General features: G+C 55.3%; 1 protein-coding gene across 9 annotated transcripts in view; it reads right to left on the reverse strand.

Annotated features, from left to right (window-relative positions):
* The window catches only part of TBL1X (transducin beta like 1 X-linked), a 124,300-nt gene that overhangs the window by 25,171 nt on the left and 86,226 nt on the right, over positions 1-12,903 (reverse strand). For all 9 annotated transcript variants that reach the window (XM_037157572.2, XM_037157570.2, XM_037157574.2 and 6 more), the window contains one exon: positions 7,155-7,265. In XM_037157572.2, coding sequence (XP_037013467.1) covers positions 7,155-7,212 — 58 coding nt within the window. In that variant the 5' untranslated portion in view covers positions 7,213-7,265. The remainder of the gene's footprint in view (positions 1-7,154; positions 7,266-12,903) is intronic.

The following is a 12,903-nucleotide window of genomic DNA, read 5'->3' on the forward strand; positions in this document are numbered from 1 at the left end:
GGAGGGAGGGAGAGAGGGGAGGAGAGAATGGGGGAGAGAGAGAGAGAGAGAGAGACATCCATCTGTTGCTTCCCTGACTGGGGATTGAACCTGGAACGTTTTGTATCCACGACAGTGCTCCAACTAACCAAGCCAAGTGGCCAGGGCGAGAACAGCCTTCTCAAAGGAAGAGCTGGTTTGCAACGGCACCCTAACAAGGGTGTCTGTGCCGCAACAAGTCACACTGAGCACAGGTTTGTACCTGCTGCTATGTATGCAGGGGAGCGTGAGCTGAGGGCCAGCCGCCCGTGGGCTGCACTCTGCAGTGGGAACGTGATAAGCCCACTTGGTGGACACACGTGAATGATTGATGCTGCAAGGCTAGCTACGGGGTGTTTTCGTCTGTCTGCGTGAAGGGCCCAGGCGCCTCACCCTCCAGCTACTTACAAACCCCTACATTTTAAAAGTTAAAAAAAATTTATTTTTATCCCCCCCCCCCCCGGGACATTTTTTCATGGCTTTTAGAGACAGGAGAAGAGAGAGAAGCACCGGTGCGAGACAGAAGCACTGACAAGCTGCCTCCCATAAGTGCCCAGACCAATGCTCGAACCTACCGTCTAGGTACGTGCCCCGACCGGGAATTGAACCGGCGACCTTTAGGTTTTGGGAGGACGCTGCAATCAACTGAGCCACACTGGCCAGGGCTAAAGTTATTTTTTCATACTGAAGTATACAAGACACACACGAATGCACAACCACAGCCCAGAGTGAACTGGGGCAGCCGCTGAGCAGTGGGGACAGCCACACCCTCCCTTAGCTGTTCTATTGCTCCCCTCAGCAGGGGCTGCAGGCCCCGTGACTGACCCCCAGTAAAATCCTGGGTGGCCAAAGCTCGTGTGCTTAGCGACACTGTACACGGTACATCGATGCTGGAAGGGGCAAGCACTTACTTGCAGGTAACTCCACGGGGAGGGGACACCTGTGAGCGCGTGTGTGCTTTGCACTGCACACTGCCCTGAGCACCCTTCCCCTTTGCTGATGTAACCTGTATCCCTCACCGCACCCCACCCCCAGGGGGCCGGCTTTACCGAGAAACAATCTGCACACAACACTGTGTACGTGTAGCTGGACCAGCTGATTTGATGCATGGCCCTGCCGCGGAAGGACTGCCACAGTAAAGGTGAGTTAACGCCCCATCGCCTCACAACGTTACCTTTTGAGTGGTGAGAACATTTAAGATCCACTCTCTTTGCTACACTGCAAGTCAACTTTCGCTACAACTTTCAAGTCTACTGCTACTAGGCAGTCAAGGGCTGTCCATTATAACATAGTATCTTCTTGCTGGAACAACCTGTGAGTGTAACAGCTGCTGAGTCCCGTGAATCTTTCTAGCAATTCTAGCAAAGTATAAACCCTTAAGGTAGGGACGCCCCCGCGACACCACCAAAAACGCATTGCCTGTAGCTACTGGGAACTATTAGGACGTGAGCCATGACTGTTTCTAAGATTTTAAAGGTAGTTCTGCCCTCCAGTAATATGGACAGACTACTGGGGTCTGCCTTAGTTACTATTTACTGAAAGTAATATCTTCCTGCATTACCTCCAAAGCAAAGGCTAACTAACCGTGACGTCAAAGAAATGCACACCTCGCCGTTTTATAACGACTGTCTTTTCAAACAGGGATACCCATTAGCAAATGTAAAAGAGCCTTGTGCAGCCCGAGTCTATTTTTAGAGACTCAGCCGAACAATAAGCCCCGAACTTTTGTCTAAATGAAGAGAGCTGAACCATGAAAATGACTTCCCGAATCCCAGGAGACGTGGGTTGCATAAGAAGGTGTTCCGCGGTCCTAGGAAACACAGCGGAGCCGACTGGGTCATTTGTCTGCCAGCTGCCAGGAGTGCAGTGCGCAAAGCCGCTTAATTATTTTGGAAGATGCAATTATTCTCAAATATTAAGAGTCACACCCATTTCCTGGTTATCTAACCTTCTTGCTGGAAGGGAAAAAAAGTCAGCAGATTAAAAATCTGCTACTCCCAGCTATTTTATGATCTGCCCGACGGTGCTTTGGCACACGACCGACCGCCTTCCTGGAGGGGGGCAAAAATACCCGGCAAAATTCAGTAAAAACAGGGACTGCAGTTTGCTCGCTGTTCAGGTCCATGTGAGTTCTGCAGCGGCAGGAATCAGAAGACAAAGGGTGAAGAAATAAGGCCGTTCAGACGTCACTTAGCAGAAAAAAGTACGGGAGTTGGCTTTCTGCTGGCTGACCTTCATGCTGTCGGGAACCAACAGAAATGTCCATGGCTGTGCTGCTATTTTTAGGAGAATTAAAATTACATGAGAGTCTAAAACAAAAATGAAGAAATGGCCAGGAACTCTTTTTGGCTGATTTGAGGAAGTGGGGGGGGGAACCCCAAAACAAAACAGCTTGGCAGTAGCCGTGGCTTTTGGAAAACACGGACCACCCCCATGACCCTCTCTCCCCAGTCTCACGGGACGTCAGTACCTCACCCACTGCAGCCTGGCTGTTTTCAATCCAAACAGGCCTCCTTCCCGCCTGGCGCAGCAGCGGCCGAGCTGACATGAGGGCTTGGACACTGCCGGGCCATCTTTCCGGAAAGTCAAAGCTCGGTGCGTTGAAAGTACAGAACAGCCCCACAGCTCTGTGCCTGGGCTTGGCCGTGGGCACAAAATGCCTCCAAAGTCTCCCTCCGGCCACGCTGGAAACTCAGAGGTGTGGCACAGGGCACAGGTTGTGCCAAATGGTGAGCAAGTCTCCGTGGCTGGTTTGGGTTTTTTTTTCTGGGGGTCACCGAGGCCCCTTGCAATGAATGAGAAACGTCTGCTAAGCTGCACTTTAGATCTCGAAGGGCTGGGTACGTGAGATTTCCTCCTCCTCCTTGTTGGAAGGATGATATACAGCACAGAGCTGTAACTACGTCCACATGCTGTCAATCCAAGGAAACTCGCCAAATACCACGGAGCTACGCGTGTTGAGAAAAACAGCTCCCATGGGAGGCAGGAGGACGGTCAGTTCTGAAACCCGCCGCCGCTCCTGTGTTCACGATGCACATATGGGGATGTTCACGTGCAATACACTGGCCCCTTGACCACGCATCTGACACGCCAGGAAATAAATCGCAGCTAGGAGGAGTCTTCAGTCACGCTCCAAGGTCTTTCGATCCTCATGAGGAAGGAAGGCGCTCAGCGCCCTGACCACCAGTGATCCGTGGCGAATGCGTTTTCACCGCCCACGGTTAGGGTGAGCCCCTCCTGCTACCAGCCACGTTTCGAACGGCAGGCTTCTCGGACACACGTGCAGCCTGATAGGACACTCAACCCCGAGAAAACATCAGTGAAAGTCCCTTTCTGCCCCGAGTTTCTCTTTCGCCGTGAAGCCAGCGTCACGGCCGTCACGCGGGATTGGTTCGGCGCCTGCCGGTTGCTGAAGGCAGCCACAGAACCCGGCGCGGGGCCGGCCTCTTCCCCGGGCTCGTGTGGACTTCAGTGCCTGGGTGTCTGGGCCGATGCTCCGAGACTTGGCGCCCGCCCTACAGACCAGGGCACTGTGACCGGGCGGGTCCAGTGAGGGTCCCAGGAAAGCCCACGCAGAGGTGGAAGCCTTCGCCTGTCTGCGGGGGCCGTGTCTTTTCAACTCCTTCCTTCGTGTCCTCTGCCACGAGCAGAAACCAGCTCAGCCTCTCGAGCCAAACCCAGAAGAGCACTAAGGAACTGGGGGGAGGTGGCAGAGTGGAGAGTGGGGGGGTAAGCGGCGATAAAAGACTCGAGTTGGGCCCGTGAATACACGATATGATATACAGAGGACAGGCTGAAATGTCGCGCCCCTGAAACCTCTCTAATTTTACTAACCAGCGTAACCCAATACATTCAGTTTAAGAAACCCTAGAGAAATGAGGGGCCATGTGGTCCAGTGACAAGGGAAAGGCCGTGGAGGCCTCTGATAAAGGGACAGCCCACCGACACCCGTCCCAGTAACCCTGCTCCTGGAGGGTGACCCAAAACCCATGTACACAAATGCTCCTGACACCTTTAGCTGAAGTCATCAAAATCTGGAAGTCACTCTGATGTTCTTCGACAGGAAAACAGCCAACTGCTCTGTATTCCCCCCCCCCCGCCCCCAATGCATCCTTAAACTGAAGCACAACTGAGCAATAAAGAATGAACTACGGCCTCAGCTGGCATGGCTCAGTGGATTGAGTGCCAACCTGTGAAGCAAAGGGTCATTGGTTCAATTCCCAGTCAGGACACATACCTGGGTTGTGGGCCAAGTCCCTAGCTGGGGGTGTGCAAGAGGCAACCACACACTGGTCCCCCCCCCCCCGTAAAACTAAATAAGTAAAGTCTTAAAGAAAAAGAAACGAACTACAGCCTTCCCTCCTTCTCCCTCCCTCCCCAGACCCCTCCCCTCATCTTCTACACAGAATGCAAGGATCGAGCTGAGACTCAGCCACCCAGAACCTGCCAGCCCCTCCAGGGAACAGCACCTGCCTGGCAGCAGTGAGGAACGCGTCACCTGCTGCTGCGTGGGACTGATTTTGCGTGAGACATGGGTGAACAGGAGGCAACACAGGGCTCCGCGGGGAACCATGACCAAGAGAGATGAGCTGGCTTTTTCTAAGCTGGCAAAGAGAGTCACCGTGGCAGACTAAGAAGAAGGTGCCGCGGGTGCTCTGATCTCTTCATACCCCCCCCTCGTGGGAGTTTACCTCCCCAGCACTCTGAGCCACCTACAGCTGGCCTGGGAAGGAAGACCTGCTATAGAAACCAGCCCGGGGGAGATTCTGTGCATTGCCGCCTCTCCGCCAGTTGCCAGGTTACACAGACTGTCCACAAAAGGAGACAGAAAGGCGCCAAGTGCAGACGGCTGGGCTTTCTGGGGGAGGGGGGAGGTTCCCCTGACAATGCGAAGAGGCTGCCAGCATCCCTGCCGTCCTGGGCCCGTGGGACCCAGCACCTGTGGCCACCACGCCCCACAGAGATGTTCGACCTCACCCTTCATGTGTCCTGATGTCCACAAACTCGGGAACGACAGTCTCCCTAGCAATCTGCTCGCACAGGGGAAAAGGTGTGGTGCGTGGGGTCGTCATGTGCAGACACCGGGGCCAGGGACGGGCTCCGGGACAGGGAGGTGCACCCCTGTGGTCCAGCTGAGCCACTGCTGCCAGCTTCCAGGTTACGGGCTGCGAGCGGCAGGAGTCGTTTCCCAGGTTTACCATTTGGTTTGTGTATCCGTGTCTCCTACTACGTTCCGGCCACAGCTCACCGGAACGACCTAATCTCTCTGCAGGAAGGACAAGCGCTCTCCGGGATGACGCCCACCGGGGGCCGGGGTGACCGAGACCCGGGCTGGGGCAGGCATGGGGGTTTGTTCATTCACAACACGCCACGTGCCCGAACGATCTCACCCCTTGGCCCAGGAAAACTGCTTTCGGCCCACAAGGCGAGGCTGCGTCGGAGAAAAGGACTTGTCCAAAGCTCAGAGCTGGGACTGTTGGTCTGGCTACCATGCTGCCCCCCACCACCCCCGCCGGAGAGGGGCGGTGCTCAGGGCTAACGCTGCTTCCCCCGAAGTCCCAGCATCTGTGCCTTTGGGAAGCAGGACCTGAAAACAGGTCTCTTGTTGCAAACACAAGTTGTAGAACGCACACACTATGACACCGAGTGTCCAAGGCGTAAACTGGCAGGGAAGTCACTGCTCTGGGCTGGACTGTGTCCTCCACCCTCAAATGCCTGTGGGTGAAGTCCTCTCCCGGGCCCCCTCGGAATGCGACTTTATTTAAAAAGCGTCACTGCGGGTGTGATTAGTTACCACGGTCGCACTGGAGTCCGAGGAGACTCCACCAAGACTGCCTTCCCTCACGAGGGTGAAATCTGATACACGCGGGCAGGCATCCGCACAGCCACGGGAAGACAAAGGCGCAGGTTGGGGGGGGGGGACGCCTCTACACGCCAAGGAAACCAACGAAGCTGGGGGGCGGAGCCTGGAACAGACTCCAGCGAAGCTGGGGGGCGGGGGCGGGGCCTGGAACAGACTCCAGTGAAGCTGGGGGCGGGGCCTGGAACAGACTCCAGTGGAGCTGGGGGGCGGGGCCTGGAACAGACCCCTCCCCAGGAAAAACCAAGCCTGCCCCACCTCGATGTCAGACTTTTGTCCTCAAGAACTAGGAGACAAGGAAGGCCGGTAACCAGCCCAGCCCGGGCTTCTTTCTTCATGGCAGCAGCCCGGGGACCATGCGCCAGGACTCAGGGTTGCTCCGGGAACCGCCCTTGTGGGGTACGTCCACGCCGATGAGCCCCACCAAGCCCAGGATTTGGGCCCCCCTGCGGGCAGGCAGAAGGGGCAGCTGGACACAGGGACCCCATGGCACTGGGAACAGATGACTTTAAGTCAGGTGATGCCATTTTGCACATCTCCAGTGACATCTTGTAAAAGATTTACCAGTGAAAAAGGAGCATCCCCTTTAGAAGTTAATCAAAAGGTTAATAAACAAGCACCCACAAGCAGTTCTGTAAAGTGGCGTGAGGCTGCTGGAAGCAGCCCCCCCCCCATGTTGTATAAAGGGGAAACCAAGGCTCGGCGATGTCTGGGGGGACTCCCGTGAGGAATCCTGTTCATCTGTGACGAAGCCGGGCTGCAGCCCGGTGAACCCCTCAGCCCCCTTCGCTGCCCCTGAGGTCAGCACCTGCTAAACACCAGGTGCAGTCTGAGTACAGGGAAGGTGCCCTTGGCCGGCCTGTATGTTCCTCACCAGGGAGGAAACTCTTCGTCCTAGTCGCATGCTCAAAGAAATGCGTGGGCCCTCCGTTTAGGGGGCGTACGGAAGTTGAGGGCATCAGACGTCCCCCGTCTAAGGGGTTCATATCGACACACCAGCCCATCAACACTCGCGAGATGCCCAAAAGCACCACCTCACTGCAGCCAAGTCCACCTCCGGCACAACCGCTCCCGCCTCCTTTCCAAGGAGACCCCTCAGATCCGACCATACATCCCTTCACGCTGCCCCAGGAACGGGACGGTCCCCGAACCTGCGGCTGCCCCCTTCTACGCTCCAGGCTTTGGCCTCCAGCCTGGCTTGTCCGCCCACGCTCGGTCGCCACGCCCCACGTGCGACCCGGCGACTCTGCCGCGGACAGATACACGTCCCTCTTACCTGACTCCTGGAGGTACCGATACACCAGAAAGTTCACCTCGTCACTCGTTATGCTCATCTTAGCCTCACCTCGCGGCGGCGACGAGGTCTTCACGAAGCAGGAGGCACCCTCTGTGGGAAGGGCGGGGGGAAAAAACGGAGACACTCTTCAAACACGGCTCAACACGTATGTTCTTCTGCATTCTCTTTGAGAAGATCAGAAACAATCACACACACAAAAAACCCACCCAGGATGTTATTCCCACGAAGCAAACACACGTCTGATTCAGGTTATGCTGTGTGACCGCGTGTTACACGAAACTCTCATAATTATTTACCTAAAACTCCAATACCCCAGGGAAACGATGCCAAAAATAAGAAATGCTGGTGTGTTTTATAAGCCTGGCGTGGGGTCAGGTTCCACACCAGGCTGGCGCAGATACACTCAGGGGCGAGAGAAAATGAAATCAAGCCAACTTTTTGTTCGGTAAAAATTGCATGTGTGTTATGACGGCCGTGTACTTGATAACAACCACGAGTAGAATCGTGCTGCCTGAGACAGACGCACTTGGCTTCGACTCTCAGTGCTCTAAACAGAAGGGGGTTCCTGAGTAGACCAGCAGGCATGTGAACTTGACACCCTTCACTCCCAAGAGTTTAACTGACAAGCTCACAGTCGTGTGTACACAGCACCGAGGAGAAACAAAATCGTGAGCGGCTAGGCAACTATGTATCGGGTTGGCCAAAAGTTCCTTTGTGTTCCCGTATGATGGGACTAGTAGCGCTTAGTGTATCTTTCACTTCCTTCAAAACAACTTTGTTCGATTGCATTGTCACAACTGTTACATCAGCGTGAATTAAAAAAAAAACAACTTATCAAGATCAGTGAGTTTTTGTGTAGCCATTTTAATATTGAAGATAGAAGAAAATATGCAGTGTTTTCAGCATCTGTTTGTTGTTTTATAATTTCAAGAAAGTTAAAAACGCAACTGAAATGCCAAGAAAAAAGATTTGTGCGGTACAGGAAGAAGGTGCTGTGACTGATGGAACGTGTCAGGAGTGGTTTGCGAGGTTTCGTGCTGCATTTCTCGCTGGATGGTGCTCCACGGTCAGGTTGCCCAGCTGAAGCGGAGAGCGATCCAATCGAGACGTTCACTGAGAACAATCAACGTTCCACCTCATGGGAGACAGGCAACCTACTCAAAATATCCCAATCAATAACGTTATTGGTGGGAATGAAAAGTGTGCCTTTTATTTTACAGGAAGAACCGCATGGACTCTTTGGCCAACCCAAGATAAACTTGACCTCCTTCTAGGAAGAGGCCAGGTCTCAGAAGCTGAAGCAAGGATGTGGAGAGAATCCACACCCCCATTCCCCCTCCCCGAGAGAAACTCACTGCACCGGTCTGCCTGAGGCTTCCAGGGCCTGGACGGGAGGGGGACTTGGGGCTGAAGGGACGGTGGGGACTGCAAGATCATCTGGGGCTGAGGCAGCCAGGAAGATGCTGGCTTTCTTCCCAGTGACCCTGGCGAGCATGGGAACAGGCTGACCCACAGAGCAGCCAGCTGATGCCCAGGTACGGCCCTGCGCTCCGAAACTCCAGTACTCGCCCGCCCGGCAGCCACAGCCGAGAAGAGCCAGGCCCCCTTCCGGTCACGGCTCCCACTGAAAACCCTGCAGGCCGTCAGGGACCTCTGTTCACGGACCCTGTCTTAGGATTCCGGGCATTTGTACCCGTGGCGGAACTTACCGCCAAAGAATTAATTGGTGCCATAATGATACTGTATATACTTGTAACATCGACTATCGTAAGCATGTTTAAGTGAGCATCTCGGGTATTAGGGGTATTAATCTTAGCCGTACATTCCCAGTCTTGTACAGCTGCCACCGTCATCGCCTGCAGAACCTTCTCAAACAGAAACTCTGTCCCCACTCAACCCTCACTTCTCACCCCTCCCCCAACCCCAGGCTCCCACGCTACTATCTATTTCCTGTGCCCGCAGATTGGACTCCTCCCGTAACTCTGCTTTATTTTTAATCTTCACCCAAGAACATGTTTACTGGCGTTACAGACAGAGGCAGGGGGCAGAGGGAGACATTGATGGGCTGCCTTCCGTACACGCCCAGACCAGGGATGAAACCCAGAACCACTGACTCCAAGCAGGACCCTGCTCCAGCTGCCGCCCCCCCCCCCCCCCCGAGCCGCACAGGCCAGGGCCGTCCTAGTCTCTCTGTGCTCCAGGAAAATGAAGTGCAAACAGACAACAGATGGCAGAGTACCTGCCATGTCCAGAGCATGGTGTTTGGCGATACTGGGAATCACACACACACACGCACACACACACACACGCACGCACGCACGGCAAGAGCGACCCTGACCTCTAATAACGCACCCTGGGCCCAGGGCAGGGGCCTGCCCTCTGTGCTCAGTCTCCCAGCAGAACATTGTTACCGCCTCCTACATCAGGGAGAAGAAGCTGGCCTGGCCTGCACCTCTCTGCAAAGAGCGGTTTTCCTGGATGGATGACGGGGAGCTCGGGACACCTGTGCTGGCCGCAGAGCTGGGGTAGAAGGGGGTTGGGGGGGCTCTCGGGGGGCTGCGTGCTCCAAGCCAGGCAGCCCGCTCTCCACCAGTGCGCGCCACCCTGCCTAGCCGAGATGGCAGGGCTTGCTACGTGACTTGGCTCTGTCATTTCCACATGAAGGACAGTAACGGCCGCCGGACGTGGGGGCAGCCGTGTGGGCTAACCTGGTTATTGGGTCATTCCACGCCTGTGCATTTCCCCAAAGAGCGACCACACACGGCCTCCTCAAGGGTGGGCGGAGGCAGTGACCTTGCCCAAAGGCACCACAGTGGGTGCCCTTGGACAGCTGACCGTGCAGGCGGCACGCACAGAGCCCGTGAAGAACAGCACCATCCCCGGAGGGCGCACGTGTCCTCCTTGGGACACCTGGGGACACCATGGTCGGCCCAGCGCCTTGCTGGGTTCCGGGGCACCATGCCTTTCCAGGTCCAGGGGACGCTGTCCCGCCTCTGGGACAGGGCTTCATGGGTGAGTGGTATCTATTTTCTTGCCTGACCCAGTTTTGATTCCAGGCACCTTCATGAGGCTGATGTGAGGAGACTGGGGCTGTGATGGACGAAAAACACTAGAGAAAGAAGAAGAAAAAAAAAAAGAATCCTTCCACCGTGACTTAAAGCCACCATGTCCCCATGTCCCCATCGTGTGGCCTCAAACAGAAATTTAAAAATTATTGCGGGCCGATAGCATCCCTGGAGGCGCCCCTCTAAAAACAAGTCTGCCAGGGCAAGTCATCATCTGGGGGTCAAAGCCCGTCAGGAAACTGAAGAGAAAATGATCGGTACCGTTGCCTTTCGTGATTTAACTTCGACATGGCCGCGCGCGTTCTATGAACCCCGGTTCTCTCCCCAAAAGAGTTAAAAACGTAGCTCTAAGCGGCAGTGCTCTGTCGGGGGCCCGCCTTACGCTTGGACTGTCTAACCCGTGCTCGCTGTCTGGGAAGAGGGGAGACTGCCGCCAAATAACAAGATCCGGCTTGCCCTTGAATGACCTTTCACAGCGGAACTGCGGAGCGGACCGGCGAGCTGGCGGGTGGCGGTACTGCAGGCAGAGGCGGGCGGCAGGTGCGTGCCAGCAGGGAGGCCGCGCCTTGCAGGGGGAGGCCGAGCTCGGTGCGCGCTGATGGAAGAGGCCCTGGCACGGGGGTGCTGGTGCCAGTGCGATGGGGCTTGTCTCTGAACAACGTACCCCGCGGTGAAATGTGCTCTCACACTCCCTGAAAGCAGCCCTCCTTCTGCAGGGACGCAAGAACGCATGCCTCACGCCTGGTGTCTGTCTACACTGAGGCTGCCTCCAGCCACGCTCTGCTGCGGGCACAGGTCCCCGGGACCCCGTTGCCAGGCAGACTGGGCACCAGGGCACAGCAGGAGCGACCACATCTGCTCCAAACGGCCCCCTCTGAACAGGCCCTCAACCCTGACATCTAGGCCCCAGCCCCGTCTTTCTCCAGGACAGCTCCTCTCCTCACGTGTGAACAGAGTTTGTTTCTAGTTCCAAATCGCCGGTCAGATGAAGATGGGAGTTGTAATGCACACATTTCTATCTGCGTCGAGCCCTTTGGAAAACCGGCTCAGAGGCCAGATTGCCCTGGATGCGGCAATCTGGGGTTAGCCAATACAGACAGGGCTGCTGGGGACTCTCTTGGCCAGTGACAGTGTGACGGAATCAACTGAGGCATTTACAGTCTGGCCCCAGTTACAGAAAAATATGAGCAGTGGTTCCAGCCCGGTTGTTTTCTTTCCTACCTATCGTCATTTCTCAATGAGGACATGTGTACACTGTTTGACAGTCACAAAAAAAAATGTCCCCCAGAGATGAGATTTTCCACTAACCCTACACTTTTATTTATTTACCCAGAGGCAAATGCTCCAAAGTTATTACTATAATCAAAGAACTGTTATGTTATGACTATGTCCTAGCAGCAGCATCAATAAAAGACAAGAAGAGCCCTGGCTGGTGTGGCTCAGTGGCTGACCACTTGCCTGAGAACCAAAGGGTCGCCGGTTCAATTCCCAGTCACGGCACAGGCTGGGGTTGTGGTCCAGGTCCCCAGTGGGGGGCGCCCGAGAGGCAACCACACATTGATGTTTGTCTCCCTCTCTTTCTCCCTCTCTTCCCCTCTTAAAAAATAAATAAAGCCAAGGATAAATCACTTAGAACCAGAGGACATCTGTAAAGGAATATTTCGTGACCAGAAAAAATGTCCAAGATACACTGCTTTGTAGAAAACGTTTGTTTTCAGATGGAACAGAGGTGCTGCTACTTCTTCGTTTTGTACACACACACACACACACACACACACACACACACACGATACTCTGCCTCTGCGGTGGGCTTACATCCATGTGTGGGTGCCCTTTCCCATATTTTGCACATTCTCTCCTGTGACCTTGAACCGTTTTCCCACTCATTAGGATGTAATTAAATCCTGGCACCGTCTTCAGACAGAATCAGTATGAGAGCGATTCGGCACTTGCGAGTAGGCAATGAGGCCACGGGGCTTGGGGGAGCAGACAAGAGGGGTCTCGGGTTAGGAAAATAATGCCTGTGTTGAAGGAAGAAAAGAATCCCCAGGGTGAGGCATTCAGAGAGGGTCCCTGGTGCGCCTGGCTGCCCTCCTGAGTTCACTCGGGGCCGGCAGGGGCCTTCTTCCGAAATGCGTGTACGTGTCGATGAAGCATGCTGACCCTCTCTAAAGTCCCACCCAAAGAGGTCCCTTCCTGAAGTCCCATCCAAAACCTCCCGGCAGCCCCTGCAAGGAAGCCTTCCTAAATCAGCACGCTCCACCCAGGAACGGCGAACCAGGGCTCGGAATGACCGCGTCGTCACACAAGCCGGGCGACGTGCCCAGGCCGAACCTGACGATTCTCCTTTTCTACCCTCGCCCTCCTCCCTGCACGGAGAAGCAGGCACGCGAACCGGAGAGCAGACTCCCGAGGGGCCTGCTGCGTCCACGCACAGCCAGCCTGCGCTGTTTCTCCGCTGACTTGCTCCTTGAGCGGATGCTTCTGATGAACCTGTAAAGGCGTCCGCAGGGTTTATTTATCTTTGCCACTGAGAGGCTGGCGGGGAGATGCCCCACCCTGGGCAACCAGGCCCCCCCCACGAATTTCAGGAAGGCACACACACAGACACGGGGTGGTCACGGAACCTCAGAGACGCTGCGGCTGCCGTCCACCCCTGCGGG

This window comes from Artibeus jamaicensis, unplaced genomic scaffold, assembly GCF_021234435.1.
Source record: "Artibeus jamaicensis isolate MK-2021 breed Jamaican fruit bat unplaced genomic scaffold, CSHL_Jam_final contig_859, whole genome shotgun sequence".
In the NCBI taxonomy this organism is placed as follows: domain Eukaryota; kingdom Metazoa; phylum Chordata; class Mammalia; order Chiroptera; family Phyllostomidae; genus Artibeus; species Artibeus jamaicensis.